At 37.1% G+C, this 19,905-nt stretch overlaps 1 protein-coding gene across 2 annotated transcripts in view; it reads right to left on the bottom strand.

Annotated features, from left to right (window-relative positions):
* OGDHL (oxoglutarate dehydrogenase L) overlaps positions 1 to 19,905 on the bottom strand; it is a 57,006-nt gene that overhangs the window by 23,362 nt on the left and 13,739 nt on the right. For both annotated transcript variants that reach the window (XM_052799730.1, XM_052799731.1), the window contains exons 4-15: positions 17,848 to 17,950; positions 14,423 to 14,538; positions 12,335 to 12,489; positions 9,216 to 9,362; positions 8,521 to 8,611; positions 7,833 to 8,012; positions 7,325 to 7,453; positions 6,760 to 6,939; positions 6,338 to 6,490; positions 4,866 to 4,968; positions 4,111 to 4,239; positions 1,640 to 1,790 (exon numbers count right to left, since the gene is read on the bottom strand). In XM_052799730.1, the coding sequence (XP_052655690.1) occupies positions 1,640 to 1,790; positions 4,111 to 4,239; positions 4,866 to 4,968; positions 6,338 to 6,490; positions 6,760 to 6,939; positions 7,325 to 7,453; positions 7,833 to 8,012; positions 8,521 to 8,611; positions 9,216 to 9,362; positions 12,335 to 12,489; positions 14,423 to 14,538; positions 17,848 to 17,950 (1,637 nt within the window). The remainder of the gene's footprint in view (positions 1 to 1,639; positions 1,791 to 4,110; positions 4,240 to 4,865; positions 4,969 to 6,337; positions 6,491 to 6,759; positions 6,940 to 7,324; positions 7,454 to 7,832; positions 8,013 to 8,520; positions 8,612 to 9,215; positions 9,363 to 12,334; positions 12,490 to 14,422; positions 14,539 to 17,847; positions 17,951 to 19,905) is intronic.

Below are 19,905 nucleotides of genomic sequence, written 5' to 3'. Positions count from 1 at the left end.
TGACAAAAACTCAACCACAGCTAAAAAAGAGCAGCTTTACTGAGAATGGCAGTATCTCTTAGATGTGTTTGTACCACGAGTTAACTTTTCTACCTATTCCTCTGCTGAAATGAGCCTCAATACAGTATAATAGACTGTCTTACACATTTCTGCAGTGTTCTCTTCTGTTTAACAGAGTAGTTGAATATTCTCTGACTTCCTCAGGTCTGAGGCATTTTTTTAATCTCACCCTTTATTGTCCAACTGCCCTATCACACTCGTAACAAAAATTCATCATCACACCATATGCTAATGTTTTGTAGACCCCACTACCCATCAGGCAAACTCAAAACCCAGCAGTAAAGCAGAACCAGGTTACTATAAATCAAACATCTGCAGTACCAGCTTCAGTCCTGAACTTCACAAGAATTTACTTGAATAACTTTTTACTCCTTTTCTGAAAGACTGAATAATAAAATCAGATGGCACAGGAATCCTTAGCTGGTCTTCGCCAGTCTGAATAGCTTTTTATTTGAACATGGTTTTTATTTTTTCCCTATATTGCTGTGAACATAAAATTATTTTTATCTTAAACATCAAGAAAATCTGGATGCTAGTTCTGGAAAATCCTCTTCCACCAGTGAGAGAGCTGGGAATACAGAGAATCAGTACTCTCAAGACAACTCTATAGGCGTGTGCTAGACATGACTAAGCACTCACCTGAAATAGGTGGCTACGTTGCTAAACAATGAACATGTGTGTTCCTCTCCCAGGAGATGCTCACCACTTTACAAGACCATGGTACTGAAAATCAAGGAGGATGAGAAATCGGGGGTGGGGAAATCTCCCTATTTTCAGTTTTGTTTTCAGGTCTTGTCCAAAGGATTTTGTTAAACTGCCATTAGAATGGGAGCAAAAAGAAGAAAGCCCAAAAGACGGGATACCAAATGAAGTTCAGCACAGAAACAGAGCACTGTACCAGAGAGGAGAGGCACCAAGATTTATCTCTCTCTTCTGCAAGCATTAACAATGAAGCACAGTGCAGCTGCTAGTTCATTCACCCCCAGCAATGGGCTTCGCATCAAAGGCTTCAATTAAATACATCATTAACATTTTACTCCATGGAGAATCAGGTAAGGCAGCAGAACTGTATATATTTTACCAAGTGATCAGATTCTGTGTTGATTCATGCTCCACAGTCACTAAAAGTCTCAGTACAAAGGACCTTATTTCACTTAAAAAAGCCTTGCCAACTGGCAGCATGTTTGTTCACAGGATACCCAAGCTCCAAGCAGCCACCACTGGAATGGTACTTAAAAGACTTCAGAATCTGCAGCAGCAAATACCCTTCTTTTACTTCTCAGCCATTAGAAGGATTGCAGCTGAATTTTTAGGTAAAAAGCAAAAAACAAAAAAAAAATTTTTATTTTCAGCAAGAGAAGAAAGTATCTAAGAACATTTGTTCTACCTTAAATACAATTCTTTAAAATGCTGTTTACAGAGACACAGGTGATTTGATTATTCTTGACTGCCAGGATCTATAACATTCAGATTGATACTGAATAGCCTCAACTTCCCCACAGAAGACCATATTGTTTAAAAAATGCCAAGGTGTTTCTTTAAGCATGGGACAGCATTTAACAGTTATCTCGGTACTCACCTAAAAGTACCCCTCTCCACATCCTGTCCACTTAGTCGGACATGGATCCCTTCTTTCAGAAAAGAGCCAAAAGCCATGTATTCTGCTAAGGCCCAGTCAACAACCCTGTTCTTGGTCATTTCCAAGCGGGCTCTCAAAATCCGAGAGAGTCCTACATTGGAATAAAGATCAGAAATCAATGGACCTACTTCAGAGGTATTTTATATTCACATTATATTGACCATTCTCCTTCCCCACTGGCTAAGTTAAACACAGATCCTAATAGGGTCTACAAACTGTCCTTCTAGAACTGAACTGCTAGCAAAGTAAAATAACTTGTTTCCCAGGCAAAGGGTTGCATAATGTTCATACCTTGTTTTAGAAGATGAAAATAAGATTGGCCATGTAGAAACTACTGAGGACAATTAAAAAGACTCATGGTGAAATACTTCTTCCTAAAGTTTTATTTTCACATCTCTAACACCAAGTACCGTTTTATAAGAGACTGAAAATATCAGCTATTTGGTTCGTGATTTTTTTCTTCTCTCTCATTTTATCTTGGCATTTGTCTTATTAGACTTCTGGAGACGTTACAAAGTGAAACAGGCCGGATTAATCAATACTATGAATATCATATAAATAGGAAATTGTAGCAGCTGCCAACAGATTTTCAGTTGGTAACCAAAAGCTGTTTTTTTACAGTGAAGATTTTATAACTTGCTAAGCCAAAACACAAGTTACAACATTGTGACTTTTAAAGGGAATAAAGCTTCGAAGCTGCACCCAGATGCTTACAGCTTTGAGGCTATAAGCCTCGTGTATTCAGTGTCACTTGACACCATCTTATTTTCATATCTGAACTGACGCTTTTGGTAAGCTGTCCTATTTGTTATTTTCCCATATTTCCTTTTGTTACTTTCCCCATTTTTACAAAAATCGCCCTGCTTTCTTTCCACATAAAACTTTTCTCTCATCAAAACTGTTGCATTTTAAGTAAAAAAAAAACTTGAACTTTTCTCTTTAGAATACACAAAACATTTGATAAAACAAAATAAACTTCCAATTGTTTGTTGAAAGACTGCAAGATATTAAGCTGTTTCATTCTAGTGGAAGGACAAAGTACTTCAAAAGGTGCTCTTCCCCTTCTAATTCTCCCAAAATTTTCTCTCTCATGGCCTTTTAAACTGCGTAAAAGAATCTAGCAGACCAAAGTTTGCTTTGAGCCATAAATCTATCTTATATACTGGCAAATATTACTTAGTGTCAATGGTTAATCAAGTTACTAAAGAGAGACCATCCTACCTTTTTAATTAGCATGTCTAATATTAAATTTTATTGGCTGACTATAATTTCCAATTTAATGGTGTCACAACAAAGTACACAAATGTTTAGAAGAGATTTAAAGTTCATCAATTAATTGTATCTGCTCAACAAGCTTGCAGTTGATAACTGGGAATGCCCTACCATCATTAATTGTAACTGTTTAATTGTCCCAAAGGAACACAAACACATAGAACATCTACAGCAGACACACTTTATCCCTTGATGGATGACTCTGGAGAAGAAAGATTAGCTAGAGATTTTACACAGGAAAAGAGCTCTTTCTCCTGATCCTAAGTACATTGCCTACAAGCCAACAAAAGAAAAAAGTTCCCTTAACAAAGTGTCTCCATGTTCCGCCATGGAATGAACATGTTATTGCTCCCTGTAGAGCTGCTAGACTTCAACCTCACCAGGGAGTAAAAGAATTAACTCAGAACTTTGACACAGTGTTGGGGCTCCCCAGTGAGACAGGCACATTTAACTGCTTACTGTAATAGATGCCAAATTCAGAACTGAATCTCTTCAGACCAAAAGCCAAGACTTTGAGAAAACACTAGATTTGTGCTATCATCAATGCTAAATGATAAGTTGAAGGAAAAAATGTCTGAATTTGCCCACTCAGAGTCCATTCAGCTGTACTAAAATTAGGCTCATAGTATATCAGCAACGTTGCCGGGTCTGAAAAGACCAAGCTATATTCCTGAGTAGAAAATTATCTAACTACAAGAAAAGTGTCTTAAGTGGACCTCAAATTACCACTGGTTTTAGCATTAAAAAAACCCACATTAATAGTGCTTCCTGAGATGGGTGCCTTACTTCCCAGTAAGTCCCACAAATGTGCTGCATAGAGGCAGCATTTTCCACAAGGACTTGAAGAATGAAAGGAGGTATTAACTGAACGTTACAAAGAGACTTTTAGCTCCCTCAGAAGAAAATCTATTTTAATGAGGTAGGGAACAGAAGTGGCGTGATACTGAAAGAACATTATGCTGAGAACAAGCAGCAGGACCTTAACTGTCACATTCTCCTTGCCCATAGGGTGGAAGAGTTAAAATAAAAGTCACAGGCATTCTCCTCTTTGGGAAATGGCCCAACAGCAACTCGTGTGCAGAAATATAAAATCTGAGCAAGAAACATAGCCACTAGGAGAAACAAAGACTCCAGCTGACCTGCATGTATTTTGAAGTCTTTGACTGGCACTGAACTAGCTACATTGCCAATGTGAGTCAGCAGGTCTTCTGAAATGCCAGTTGGAGGACAAGACATGCTCTTGGGTTCTCCATCCACGTTAAAGAATCCTGGAAGTGAAAGATTTGGTGAGATATCCAAGGACTGATTAAGAAATATCTACACTATCCACAATTTATTTAAAAACTCTCAAGTCATAAAAGACATTCTAAGCAGCAGCCTAAACCTAGTTCTTCACCTTTCACTGGGAGACACAATCATTTTGATTGTCTGTATGACAACAGCACTTGATCTTACAGGCACACAATGATCCAACTGTGTGGGCAGAGGAAGCCAATAAAGGCATATGGCACCTCAATCCCTCCGGAGGAAAAAAACAAAAACAAAAACAAAAAAACCACACAACACGGAGAATGAGACATACTTCTTCTTCCTGAAGGCATAGACAGGTAACACTACAGGAAAAACACTTCTCTGCTAAACTGAAAAGATGTCTTTTTCAAAGTCATACCTTTGCACTTTTTTTTTTTTTTTTTTTTTTTTTTTTAAGAAAAGCATCTCTTTCAAGTTGATCTGGCAGAATGTCTTATTTACTATTAACAGGGGCAAACCAAAGGTCATGTTTTATTTTAAAGGAACACTGTCTGATAAAAAACATTTAAGAGTCCTAGAATATGGACTCAAAATAAAAGCACAATAATATTAACACTAGGATAAGTGAAAGGACACTTCTTACCAGGCCAAGGTGAATCAAGCCAGTGCTTGATATGTAGGATCTTATTATCCTTAGATCTAGTATATGCTTCTTCACATATTCTATCATACTTTGCAATTTCTTCCTGTAGAACAAAAACTTTCTTTTTAAAAACAGATAAACATAACACCCTTGTATCTTACAGATGACACCTATCATTCACTATGACAAAACCAGTTATTTAACTTCTGAAGAAAATTTAGTTACAATTATGCAAACAAACAATTTCATTTTATCTAGGATCAAATTGCCTTCTAGAAACATGCTTACCCACATTACTCTAAATAAATTATTTAGTTTATTGGACAGGGGTTACAGAGGAGAGTACCAAGAGCTGAAGTTGCCAGCATCACTCCAGAATGAGACAGAACTGAAGTACCAAATATAATTTAGTCATACTTTAAGATCAGCATTATCCAGCACTCATACTTCTGGCCACCGAAGCCACTAAAGACTAGAAGAGAACCTCCTAGAAAACTAGTCTGGCTAGGAGACTCTAGCTCAGAATATGCTGGCCACACCTGTCAATGGCACCAGATACAAAGCCATATTCTGCACAGGCAGAATGCTTCTACAATATCTATGTTTCAGTCCAAACCTACACTCAAGTTACTGAGCTAGCTAATCTTTAAAGTAATTAACAGCAATGTTGAGCTCAGTCTGTACAGCAAAACACCCATCCAGGATCCTGGATCCAGTCACCAAAGCCCATGCCACTACTGGCACACTCTTACAATGATTCAGGATAGCTAGTTCTGCATGAGCTGCGATCATTCTTGCAGATAACGGAACGCACCTACACAAACTGCTTTTTTGTTGATCTGCAATACTGTGTCACTACGTAGTTAGCCACACCTTCTGAGAAAGTCCTTTGTTGCATCCACACGCTACACATTCCCTTTCAAAAAGATTAAGGTTAAGACCTAACCAGCTTAATACAGGCACCAGACTTTACACTTCATTCTTCTGGAATATTTCAAATCATCTCTGAACTTAGTTGAATTATTGCAAGAAAATAAAAAGGTTAAACTGATTTTATTGCATTATTGCTGGATACAAGCCTGCCAAGGTTATCAGTATGAAGCTACAGTTATACCAGTGAGCATTCAAATACTGTCTTACTGCTGAATCAAGGTTCTAGAGATGAAGAACAACAGCTGACAAATGCCTCCATCTCCAACACTGACATCTGATCACCTTTTACAAATCTCAGAACTGAAGCAAATTTTCTTCTGTGCAATATGTATCAATTACTTCACAGCACTTTCAGTCCTTTTATTACAACAATACTATTTATTTTACATGAAAATCCAAACCGAACTGAATCAGAAAGTGTCAAAGGGTGAAGACATCACAGTAATGAAAGGAACGTTTTTAAGCAGTCAGCGTACAGTGACAGTTGTGTCTTCCTATTGACAGCTTCTTAAGTTCCCTTTAACTCTGTTGATATGTACCTCAAACTCCTGCAGTGTTACAGTCCCATCTGCAATCAGTTTGTCAGCATACTTCTTCAGCACTGGCACCTGCTTATGAATCTGCTTGTACATTAGAGGCTGGGTGAACATTGGTTCATCCATTTCATTGTGCCCCCTCCTACGGTAACAAACCTACAAAGGGAAAGATTGTTTCCATTGGCAAGGAAAAACGTAAAATGAAATCTTTCAGTTTCACAGTTTTACAGAGATTTTAGGAGGTTTATGGTACAAAAACATTTATGGATCCTTGTGGGCCTGTTAGTTGTTTGGTTTTTTTAAATGAAGAAACTAAAGGCCATTAAAATCAAAATACATCTCTTGGCTGGGTCTTCTAAGCCACAGAAAAATAAGAGAGTAGCACATAATACACAGAATGAAAAGTTGAGAAAACCAAGACTTACCAAGTCAACCACCACATCTTTATTGAATGTGTTTCGCCATTCTGCAGCTACACTGCACACATACATCACTGCTTCAGGGTCATCAGCATTCACATGAAAAATGGGAGCGTTGACCACACGAGCGACATCAGTAGGATATGGAGATGAACGGGCCATACGGGGGTCTGTGGTGAAGCCAATCTAGAAATTCCAGAAACCTCCATTAAAATAATCTGGGCATCTCCCTCTAGTTTGTTTTGAATGCTTGAGGTTTTCATTTAATAGTCATTTACACAGCAGTAGTATCAGCTTTTCATTTTGGCTAGCCAGCTTCTTTTTGCTCCCTTAAAACCAAAACAAAGCAAACCTAATCCACTTAAGTGTTACAAATTGAATGAAATAAATGTAGGTGATAAAATATTATCCACTCAGAGTTGCTAGATACTATGACCATTTTCAGGAACATCTTAACCATTCTAATAAACAGAGGGGACAATGCACCCAGCTAATAACAAACAAGAATAAAAAGAAATACACTAGCAACTCTTCAGCAGACAAATTGATTGGAAAATGCTCTACTTGTTACCTGGTTGTTGACCACAACGTGAATAGTGCCATTTGTGGTGTAGGATGGGAGGTCACTAAGATGAAACGTCTCATAAACCACTCCTTGTCCTGCAAAGGCAGCATCCCCATGTAATAATATGGACATAACCTAAGAGGGAGGATTATACACACATATCCACACATATATTAGAAAGCAGAAGTGCAATTTAAGCTTCTCAGCAGGATTTCTTTGCTCCATATTTCTGTAGTGCTTATAAAATAGAACTGTATTTTTATAATAAACCATAGATTTCTCAGCATTCCGCTGCCTTTGCTCAGTTCACAAATGAAAGAAAGTTTTAAGCCTACTTCCTGAAGTTACCCTTGAGGTATCATATCAAAAACCTTATCTAGTTCAACAGGTGATATATCCCTTTTGTGAAGGAGGAAGAGAGGAGGACTCTGATACAAAACTACTGGTAAACTACTTTTATTAAAAATGATAGGAAAAACTACCAGTAAGAGTTACTATATTAAACAATCTTTACCTTTTTCCCTGCCGTATCCCCTCGATAAAACTGTTCAGCTTTTGTTTTCCCTTGCACAACAGGATCAACTGCTTCCAAGTGAGAAGGGTTAGCCATCAGGGACAGAGTGATTTTCTTGTTTGTTGCTCTGTTGATCCTCTCATGGTACATTCCCAGATGATATTTTACATCCCCAGATCCCTAACATGCAAGATGTAGTCACAATTCAGGGATGTCATTCATACCAGCTGCATCCGATTGACTAGGCCTAAACTTTGTGCTTCAGTCTGAAAAATGCATCTAGCCAATTGTACATCAGTATGCACTATGGGTTTGACACTGTAATTTCAAATTGGAACACTGTTCCTATTTTATTATCTCAGTGTCACTATCCAGTATTGGATATTTACAGAATATTGATACTAATTTCATTTATATAAAACAAAGAAAGATGCTTAGAGCTTATGAAATTAGTCAAATGACCTAGAACTTATCTACAATCATTCCTGAGATTCCTTCTGCATGTTAGAGGTACAGTGTAGTCTTTAAATTTGTTAAGAAGTTTCACCAAATCATATTCTTCAAACTAGAAGACCATGCATTTCAGCAGCTGATAATGCTATTTTCATAATAACCATGACCAAAATTACTAAAAACTACCTTGAATGTTGACCTCTCTATATATAGATCTATTGAAGAGGCATCTTACCTCATCAGCTGCTTCAAGTTTGGGATCAAACTGACAGAAGATCTGCTCCAGCTCTTTTCGGATTACATTAGCCAATACATTCAGCCTACCTCTAAGAAAATTCCAAACAGAGTTATGTCTCAAAAATGGTAATAACAGACTTAACAGCATAAAACTTATCAAATCACCAAGCCATGCTGTCAGAAATTTGCAAGTAAGAAGTTCACTGCAAACTTTTGAACCTGAAACCCTTCATTCTACCCTTCTTCCCATTGCAAAGTTTCTCCAATGCATTCCCACAGACATTTTGCAACACCTAGTTATCCAAGTATGAACGATGAATTTTGTACTATCTAGCAGTCTTAATATAACAACATTAATAATTAATTAAGGAAGACTGCAAAAAATAAGTCTGATACTATCTCACCAAGCTTTCCCAGTTCTAGACCTTATGCAATGGGATAGATACCACGGCTGCTGCCACATTTGCTTGCAGCTTCAAAGTACACTGAGATGAGTTTTGCTAGCATTTACCTGTGAAGCCTGCAGACTCTCACTGACAGGTATTTGTTACGGTTCTGTGTTACCATTACTCGCTATGACTGATGCTTGCTACACTAGCTTCTCTAATATCAACTTTGTTAATAAAATTCTAGAACCTGAAACTTGTCTTAAGACAATAAGCCCATTTGTTGGGGGGTTTCCATTGACATTACCTGTGAGGCATCCCCATAATAACATATTCAATTCCCATTTCACTGGATTTATCAATGATGGTCTTAAGTGCAGGAATCATTACTTCACATCCTTCCAAACCAAATCTCTTTTCGGAAGACCACTTGCGAGCAAGGAAGTCTTCAAATCTTTGCCAAAAAGAAACCCAAAAAACCAAGAGACAGTGTTTGTATTAAGATAATGTAGCAAATACTTATTGTCCAACATCTTTTGGTAAATAAAATTACATTATGCTATTTTAAGACATCTGTGACTACATGTTTTTAGGCCTCTGGAAATAAGCCACATGTAAGGAGGGAGACATTGGAGAGAATTAAGTCTTCTTTCTCCTTCATCTGAAAAGTATTTACCAGGACTTTGAAACAATTCAGAGAGGAAGAAACCCTCCACCTCAGACAAAATTCACTTCCCAAGTTAAACTCTGCTCCTTCCCATGTACACAAAATGTATACTGACCACTGGGAAGGCAGAGTGACAGCAAAGAAGTCTCTTCTATGGATTGAAGAAACCATAACAGAGAACCTCTATTTTCTGGAAGTAACGATTAAATACTTGTAGAAAACCACAGGAGAAAGCATGCCTATTTCATAGGTCCTATTCAATGGCAGGGCTCCTCAGACTGTGTGATGTAACAGTTGGTAATGTGCCAAGAACTAGGACACTGGCATCTCTGCCTCAGCTTCAGCGGGAGAAAGATGTCAATCCTTGGCAGCTCTATGTTCTTTCATTTTTTAATGCATTTGGGCCAGAGGCAAAGTGAGTGGTTAAAAAGCACCTTTTAACAAACGTTGAAAGGATCATGTGTTGTAAAGCTTGGAGATACAAAAGGCAAAGAAAATATATCTTCATGAAAATAACTGTATTGGTTACATCATCTGTGCAATGCCTCGACTCATAACACTGCCATAATCCATTAATACTCAGCTTATTCCTCATTTAGAATGCTGACATTTACCTCTTTAGATTGAAGTCCTAAAAGCAGTGAAATGAAAAGTTGCCAAAAGACTCTCCTTAGCTCACCCATCAATACCCTCACAATTCAGTCATCTAAGCAACAAGCCAGACCCTCAGCTGAGCTATGCTGCCAGAATTCCTCATGGAAATCTGTGGGGCTACGCCAGTTTATATAAAATGAAAGTGCGTCCCATGTCACCAGCAAGTCCTATAGGGCAAATCGAAGTGGTGTACACACTGCCTTCCTCCTCTCTGCAGCTGCAAGTTAAGCCAGTACTGGACAATCAGAAAGTTCATTATTTAAGCCAAGCTGCTGCTAAGTGTGCAGAACTACAATATTTCACAGTCACATCTTGCAAGTCCCCTATATGCCACTGTGATTTCACAAAGGCTGGCAGCTCATCCACTGTCAGTGCCTGTATTCAGTACCCAGTGAGGAGCAAAAGTCTTAGGAAAGATGGTTGCTCTCAGAAGGGATAATCTAGAAATGCTTGACCTGCACAGGCTTAACAAGATGCGCAGATCAGACTACACAATCAGGGTCCAACATGTTTACTAATGCATACAAGAAGTGGCTCAAAGATATACAATGAGTATTTTACAGGAAGAAGAGTTAAAAGTGACCCTTTGTTCAATAACCTGTCAGTGAACACCACAAAGGATGAGAAATCCTACTTTAAAAAATTCAGTTTCAAGTACCTGAACTATGTAGTACTTTGAATGAACTTTTTTGAAAACAGTATTCATGAGCAAAATGATGACTATCTGCTTTACAAAGCCACAAATTCTCAGGAGCACAACCAGTTTTCCACAAAACCAGATTTTTTTTTTTTCTTAATCATTTTCAGACAAAAAAAAGCATGCTAGAGATAGCTGCATAGAAATTTTTGTAAAACTTTTTTCTTCCATTTTCAGCAGGCAACTAATTTGGCAGAAGATGGACGTTTGGCTCCTTTACTCTACTAGGAACCGCAGATCTTTCCACAGCTTAGACCGGCAGGAATAAAAGCACAAATTCTTGACTCAAGAAACATGGAGATGGTTCATACTGAGGGGTTGTTAAACAAACTTACTCAAGGGCAATATTCACTTGACCATTACATGACATTTTTATTTCTGTTTAAATGAAACTTTTAACCAGAGAAACAATCTTGCCATAACATTGGCAAACAAAACACCTGGCAAAAATATCTTCCAACATCTCCAATGAGCACTTCATTTTTAAGTCTCTGAACATAGAAGCTTAATCAAAAAATGTGTCTTTATAAATCTCTAACTCTTGTGTTGATCAAAGGATATGCAAATTGTTTCAGATTGTAAGAACTGGAACAAATCTTGTGCCTGAGAAGACAGTCTTGTTCTAGGGGTAAGAGAGTAATTCAGTCTCTGGGATCACCGTATTTCTATACGGATAGCCACAATGGGAGCGATCAATAAGCTGTTTCAAACATGCTTTCATATATTGCAGAGACCAAAACTCCTGCTGCCAGGTCATGCAGCAGTACAGCACATCTTGGCATACCACAAAAAGAAAAGGGCAAAACCAGGACTTGAAATCACATTATGCCTCTCAAATCCAGTCCCATCTTGGCACAGCTTTCCAAAGAGACTGTTAGCATCCCAGTGAGTCAAACAGTGCTCATGTCACCATTTCACCCATTTAAAAATTCCCCTTGAGCTGACTATTAGGATGGCTTCCTTTGATCATGTGCTACTACAAAGATGCACAGTAGATAGAATACAGTAGAAGATCAGTATCCAACATTGTTCTGACACCTACTTTCTGAAACAAGTTATGAATCTTTAAAACAGATGCACGTACTAGTCTGTTGAAACAATTTTTTCCCAGTTTTTCTCCGCAAGCCAATGAAAACATTGCCAGATATGCCACTAACGGCTGCACAAGTGTTACAGACCACAACCTGCCTTTTCAAAAAATAGTATACTAAAAGTCACTACACAGACCCTGACATACCTCACAGCACACACTTTCCTTTGCTATCGCAGCCAGGTTAACTACACCCACCTGTACTCCAGTAACCCAGATTTCACTTAAGACTCTTCACCTCCACCTCAGCAGTTTACAGACCACACCAGCTTTCATCCAGCAGTCACAGAACAGTTTCCCAGCACCACCCCAGCGTACCTCATTGAGCGCACCAGCCTTGCCAACAAAGTCCTTTTTTCCTCATTGCTAAACTTCATAACTCCCGGTGTCTCAAACTTCTGCCGGATCCACTGGCACTGCTCCACATCATTGATGAACATAAACTCCAAGCCAATGTGTTGGCAGTAAGTATTCTAGGATGTGAGAACACCAACACAGAAGCTTTAGAAGTTAATGGGCCATAAGGAAACAAATATATTTTTTAAATTATATTTTCTGTATATATTACTCTTCTGAAAGCTATCTTGTCTTCTTCCTCTTCCACTATATCTTGCCCACAGCAATCCTATAAGCAAACAAATTATTTTACTGAATCTAGTTTTGTGCCAGAAAGCTTTGTCTACAAAGTAACATTTCAAAATTTTGAATCTGGAAGATTCTCATTTGGTAATACACAGAAAGTAGGCCAATAAACCTGCCTTAAACTGACACATATTTCACCTAACTCGCTACTGTTCTTACAGGATAACAGAGTCTTTTCTTTAGATGCACCAGCAAAGATTAAGTCATTTATCAAAATCTACCCTGTCTTTTTTAAATGCTACCTGAAATCAAGCAATAAAGACAATGAGAAGACAGCTATGAAGCCTCATGCAAATTATCTGAAAACTGTCAAGTCTCAGAAGGCTGGAAATCTGAAAAAGAATCCAAGCAGCTGAGAACAGAGAAAGGACAGGGAAAAATGCAAAGACACTTCAAGAACATCCTTGTTGCAATTTTTAAATTTTCTTTTTCCTACCTTAAAAAGAATATTTCACCAGAAAAATGTGTCCAAAATACAAGTCAACAGAAATAAGACCTATTGTGAGTTTAATTTGAGAAAAAAAACACTCTGAACACATAGTATGTGCTCTCTGCTGCCTCTAAAGAGGAATTTAATGTTAACTTCAATTAAAAAAGAGCCAAAGCTCTGGAGAGAAGAGGGTTATTTCTCTTTAACACAAATCAGTTCCTTGAGGCTTTTAGATTTTGCTATTGATTTTGTCCATTCATTTGCCCATTACAATTTTAAGGGTTATCTCTTGAAAATTGCTGCACAGACATGCTAGAAGTGCAAAAACCAAAAAGCAAATATAGAGCTCAAATGCACATCAGAGATGTTGTGGCTTAACAACTTGCCATGCTTCAGCTAAGCTGATGTAATAGTCAAACGTGCAAGTCAACACATTCTCTCACACTTGCAACAGGTCAAAGTCATGAACTCTTATATGCTCAGTAATTATTTTTATTTTTACATTCTTGTAACTCAGTTCCGTATTTCATCCTTTAAAATATTTCCTCACCCCTAGGCCTTTTAACTCCAATGGATTTCATTACCATGCAACAGAAATCTCTACAACTTCAGGACTCCAAAATCCTAGAAAAAGCACAATTAGGAATACCCAATACTTACTCACTCAGTAGTCTACAAATTCATTACCATTCCTACTTGCTGTTTTGCTATTTGGAGTTGCCCTCTAACTACATTTATTCCTTTAAATTATTTTTGCTTTAAATTATTTTAGCTTTGATGACTTCACATGACATAACCATATCACCTGTCAGATAATGAAACTCTAGAAAAAGGATTGGGGATGAAAACCAAGGACCATTACTATCTACAAGCTACAGCTGGGCTTTCATGAATTTGGTACCCAACTCTCATATTTTTACTCAGGTAAAAGTCTCACTAAAGCTAGGGGTCTGAGACCAACCCCTGCATGTCCCAAGTACTGTATGCAAAGGTGCTTTATCTGTGGTAGGACACTTAAAAGACAAGTTCTAAAGGCTCTACTGCTTTTAAACAGTGTCAGCTCTTTACAGAACTAGGGCCTGAATTAGCATTCTACCATGTTCATTCCTCTTTTATACTCAGCCTTAATCTATGTATCTCAGATATCCAGGCAATGAAATTAATGGTGCTGACACCTCTAGAAACAGTACAAGGGTTATTTTTAAAGTAATTTGAATTTGTTACATGCTTTATTAATAATTGACAATTGATAAGGTTTTTTGTGACTGACAACTGGAAAAAGTTCACTTCTGTTTGCATTAAAACAGTCACAGATCAAAAAACATCCCACTGACCTCCAGCCTTTTGATGATCTCTCTTAAAGAAAGACTGTTCTCACTTCCTCCTATGAAGGTGGTTGTAGGCAGCTGAAAGACTTTGTCCAAATCTGATTCATGCAAACCATAAAACCCTACAACAGGTACATTATCAATTTGTGAAGCAGGACAGGAGACAAAAAGGAAACAAGCATTGATTTTCAAACCACCATGAACTAAGTTTAATAAAGCAATATTAAGAAAAAAAGTACCAGATTAAAAATTGAAAGTGTCAATATTTTGGAAGCATCTAGTAGTACAATGCACTTTAGTCTGGATTTTAAAAAGAAATGTTTTAATTAAATAGTTATTGTTTGATTAGAAGTACCAAACCATTCTTTCTTAAATGCTCAGACAGAACAACTGAAATTAAAATTACCCAAACCTTTTTATATTTTACCATATTAGCAAATATGCCATCAAATCTCCATGTTATATCTTGCACTTCACTGTTTAGTAAAATAACTAAGTGTAATGATTGGGATTTCTTCCTTGCTTTGCCATGAACAGCAAACACAAGAAGAACCACTTTTCACAGACAGAACCAGTTGGTTGGAAGCATACTAGATTAATTTATACAACATCAACAGACTAAGAGAAAATACAGAACGTGTTCAACGTAACACTGTGCAAACACTCTAGTAGAAATTCCAAGGTATCTCTATTCACTCTGTTTCTCTTTATAGGGAAGTTAGTTTGAAATAGCCATGTAATTACCTGTACAGCTCTATTTCCCAATCAGCGACCCCTTATAAAACATACAGACTTTCACAGCCCAGCCCTCCCACTCCTCCACCAACTAAAACAAGGGCTTGTTTAAGCATATCATCCCATCTTGATTTAGATATATCTAAACTTGTTCTGACTGAGAATATGGTTTAAGAAAATATTTAATTATTATGCAGTTTCAAAAGCCAAAATACACAACAGACAAGACTGAAACACTGGTATCAATGCAAGTTAAAGGCTTTGCATGATAAAGTTTAATCTAGAACTGTTAAACGAAGAAAGGAAAGATAGTTTCTTACAAGTCTAAGAAGCAAATGTATAAAACTTATAATACATATTACATACAGTTATAGAAACATATATACATAAAAATTATATGTGTGTGTGCACATGTAAAAATATTTTCAAAACCAAAAACAGCTTCTCTATTTTTAATTTTGAACTCTTTATCTTGGTTCCAGATAAGCTGCAGGCATCCACTTTAACACTGATATGACAGCCTGCACATAACTGTTAAATCAATACAGAATAGTGCTCCGTATTCCCTGTTAAATGAATTTTCTGAAGATGAAAGCGAAGAAGCAATTTGGAAATGAAATAATAACAGAACTTAGCATTTAGAGTTGAAGTCGGGCCATAGGACTGCTTTGCCACCACTTTTACGCTACAGCACTGTCAGTAATAACACATTCTGTGGTTTAAAAATAATATATTTTTAAATATTCATTTTGGTTTTAATAATAGTTTCAAAAATATATTAAACGTCAAATCTGGAGTGACCAAAAAAAGTGTTTGTGTACCACTATTTCTCCTTTTCGGCACCATAATAGGTTCTTCCAGCACCAAATTAATTCTGTAATGCTAAAAAAAAAAAAAAATTAAAAAAAAAAAAAAGAGAAAGGGGGGGGGATACAGGGGATGTGAGGGGCTTTAGTGTCATTTGAAACAAAGCAGTGCTAACATCCTTTTTTTTTTTTCCCTGACTTTCTCTCAGACTTCACAGGCTCTTCATGTTCTGTCATGCAAAAACCAGAACACGTACAGGAGTGATTTGGGCATACACAGAACATCTGTGCTTTGTACTGCAGCACTGCATATTTACTGAAGCATCACCTCATGTTTAAAGAGATACAACCTTATTGAACTTCAATCGTGCAGTAGGTACACCTGTAACTAGCTGTATTTCTAGAAGCAACTCCCAGAAGAAACTTCCTACCAGAAGACTTCTCAAAAAAGAAACCATTAGATGGGACAAAGAAAATGCACAGAAAAATCAAACACTAAAATACTTTCTGTACCACCAGAGACCTTTCATAAGTTTCCTGCCTGGAACATTCAAGGACAGGCAACATTTGAGATCCTTCTCTTTTGCTGTGCCAAGACAAAGTTAGAAATGTTGTTTTCCCTCACAAACTATCACATCAGTTGCACCCTCAGACACAACCCCCCCATCTCATTCAGAGCTCTAGCATATTTTTCCTATGCTCATGAGGGCTTCAGTATGATGCCTTCTGACCAGTCATGACACTCTGTACTTTAAAGAAATTTGTGCTGACATGCTAGCAATCACCCATGCTCCGAACAAATTATATTTACTCAGTAAATGTCTAATGCATTTTCTTGTAGGCACTTTCCTTTAATTAAAGCTGACAAACTTCAAAGAGAACCCCTGATTTGTGTAAGCACCTCTCTATTTACTGTCTTAAGCACTCCACTGCCTTTATATGATCAAGGGTCAGAACTGCTTCTTTCCCTACCACCAGAAAAAGAAAACACAGCAGCAAAGAGACAGGAGATGTACTTAGAGTAAAATTAAGCAGAATGTGTTTTATCTCCTACGTGCACTATGTTTTATGTCTGGTGCAAAAAGCTTCCTTACATATCAGAGAAAAATTGATTCAGTGTCTTTACCAAGTAGAAAAATCACCTTCTGAACATACCAGGTAGACTGAAGAGTAAAGAAAAATCAATCAGATGGTTTTTTATTCAAGCAGAGAGGAGCAAAGAAATTGATCAGTGCAATTTCTCAAAGACATGCCCTCTTAGCAACCAGAACAACCTTTGCAAAAGCAAACCCCTAGTGTACTACACTCCTCCAGCAGTAAACTAAAATGATCACCATTGGATTATATACACAAGTCAAGAATTCTACACTTTGAAGTTATCAGAAGAAAACACGGAAAGAGACTTCTTCAAGTTATACAGAAGGAATAAGTATCAGAGGCTAGAATCCAAATTTGGTATGAAATTTACCCTAAGTTCCTCTATCCAGCATTTTGTTTATTGCTTGTTTTTCCTATTGACTAGCCTTCAGATGTCCCCAGTCAAAACAAGTATCAAGCTTAATGCTATAAAAGTAATTTAGATTACCAGAATCTTGGCCTAACGTATTGATCAGTATTAATTTCTCATGTGGTTCAAAACCATGAGATTTGGGGGTTTTATAAAGTGTTTATAATCATAATTCATCAGAAGGTGAATTCACAGGAATCTCAGAGTAGAAATTCTAGCAGTAGTCCTGAAATTTCAGCCTCCTTACAGATGCTCAGAGAAACTATTTCATGATACCAGCAAGCAGAAAAGGTTCCCTGAAACGTCTTATTAAATCACCTCAGCCCAACGAGTCAAAAGAGGCAAATGACCTTTGCAAATAACAAGGCATACAGTGTACGCACCAAGTTTATCGATTGTAGTGATTAAGTCAGATGGAACAAACGAATCCAAGTCTGCATCCAGAATTCCAAGGGGATCCAGCTGAGCCACATGATGGCCACGGATCTGAAAATGGAGGAAAGTGAGAGAAAAATGAAATCACACTAACGAAACTCAGATGAAGGGAAAAAGTCACTGATATCTCTCCATAGCATGTATATCAGCTGTGAAGTCCAATAAGCAAATACCACTAATGTCACAAAAGGGTCATATTTCCCAAGTTTTCCCATAAGAACAGGAAATAAGCATTATATCTCTGGATATGTTTACGACCTCTATTAAAAATTGCTGAATACACATTAGAACATAACCTTTATTTTGGCCGACATACAATTTAAACTGGAATTACACTGAAGTTTAAGTAAAGAAAACTACTAAAGATAGTACTCTAAATCTCTGGGAAAAATCAAAAAACAATGCCTAGTCTATAGATCCTACCATTTGCTAATCCAGTCATTTTGTATTTTTGCTTGAATCCTCCTTTCTGCACCTGCAGAATACTAAAATACAGCATTGCTGACCTAAAAAATAGACTGGTGCTGAAGACATTTATATTGGAAGTGAAGGGATCACTCTTCATGAGCTCTGCTCCACATCAGATAGCATCAGATAGCATTTATTTTAATTCATAAAATTTCAGGAATTTCATCTATGATAAAATTGACATTCAAGACACCAAAGAACACAAATTCAACAGGGAATTTAGCCAGCTTTCAGTTATCAATATGACTGGTGTTAATGCATGCCACAAGGTGCTATAAACTAATGCCTTATATTAACATATAACATTGCTACAGAAGAAATAACTAATTGATTCAATAAAGCCACACATAAACCCCAATTTTTTTAGTATGTCTCTTGTGCATGATTCTCATATACCAAATTAGCTCATTAAAAGCTTTTTATAGATTAATATATGAATATTTTCTCCTTAATATTTTTCTTTTTGAGGACAAATTCAGATCACTTGGATAGAATTACATTCACACTACTAGTATCCTAATTGTCTCTGGAAAAAAAAAATCTTAATAATGAATTACATCACACATTAACAGAGTGTGATTAAAGTGTGGTTCATCAAGAAGGGACTTGTAAAAACACTATTCAAATGTTCTATATTTGCAGGAGAGCTCATAACAAAATGCTTTCTACTCATACACAAACAGAAATATGGCATCTTTTTTGGAACCACCTGCCCTGTAAATTCAGCCTGGCCTCTGAGATTCTTTGCATCTCATGAATCACCAGTAATAAAAGTCTGACAGGCCAAATGATGCCCACGGCAACATCCGTGCCACCTCATTGTTTACAGAGGCACAAAGTCTATCTGACTGGAACTAAGCAAACAATTCTGTCTCAAGCATCATCAACAGGAAAGAATTCACCTCCCTATGCTACATCTGCTCTGCAGTATTAGTAGGTAGAGGAAGAGGATTAGCAAAAACACCAAAACCCAGAAGAGCAAATAAGTAAAGTGCTGTGCTATATTTCACTCCAGGAGCAGTTTGGTCTTTTATTTAAAGACAGTATTTTCCTCAATATCAAGTTATTTTTTAATAACTTCCACTTCTTTCACTGGATACAGAAAATAGTAACAACATCAGAGATCAACCTTGTGAAAATACATCCATGGAAATTTTCATCAATTGCCATAAATTTGACTAAATGCAAGTATGGACTACCTGAAACTAGACTTGAAAATCATGTTTTCTAGACAGAGGTGGAAAAAAAAAAAAATCTACATTATAAATTAATTTCTTGAGTCTTCTTTTATCTAGACTAATTTTTGTTAAGCACACACATTTCACTGGAAATCCTTCTTTCAGGGCGTCCAGTGCTCTGCATTAGAAAAAGCAATAGATTAACTGCCTTTTCAGAAGACCAGCTCAACAACCACAGAGCAGTTTACCACAAAAATCATAAAATACTGACAGGTTTGAGAAATCAAATATTCTGTATCCTTCTCCATTTAATTTCATTATCAGGCAAAGGAAGGTCACAAATTGATTGTATCCCTTCAA

This window comes from Harpia harpyja, chromosome 10, assembly GCF_026419915.1.
Source record: "Harpia harpyja isolate bHarHar1 chromosome 10, bHarHar1 primary haplotype, whole genome shotgun sequence".
NCBI lineage: Eukaryota > Metazoa > Chordata > Aves > Accipitriformes > Accipitridae > Harpia > Harpia harpyja.
The sequence above is the reverse complement of the archived record's forward strand: the minus strand, read 5'-3'. Positions and strand labels throughout refer to the sequence as shown.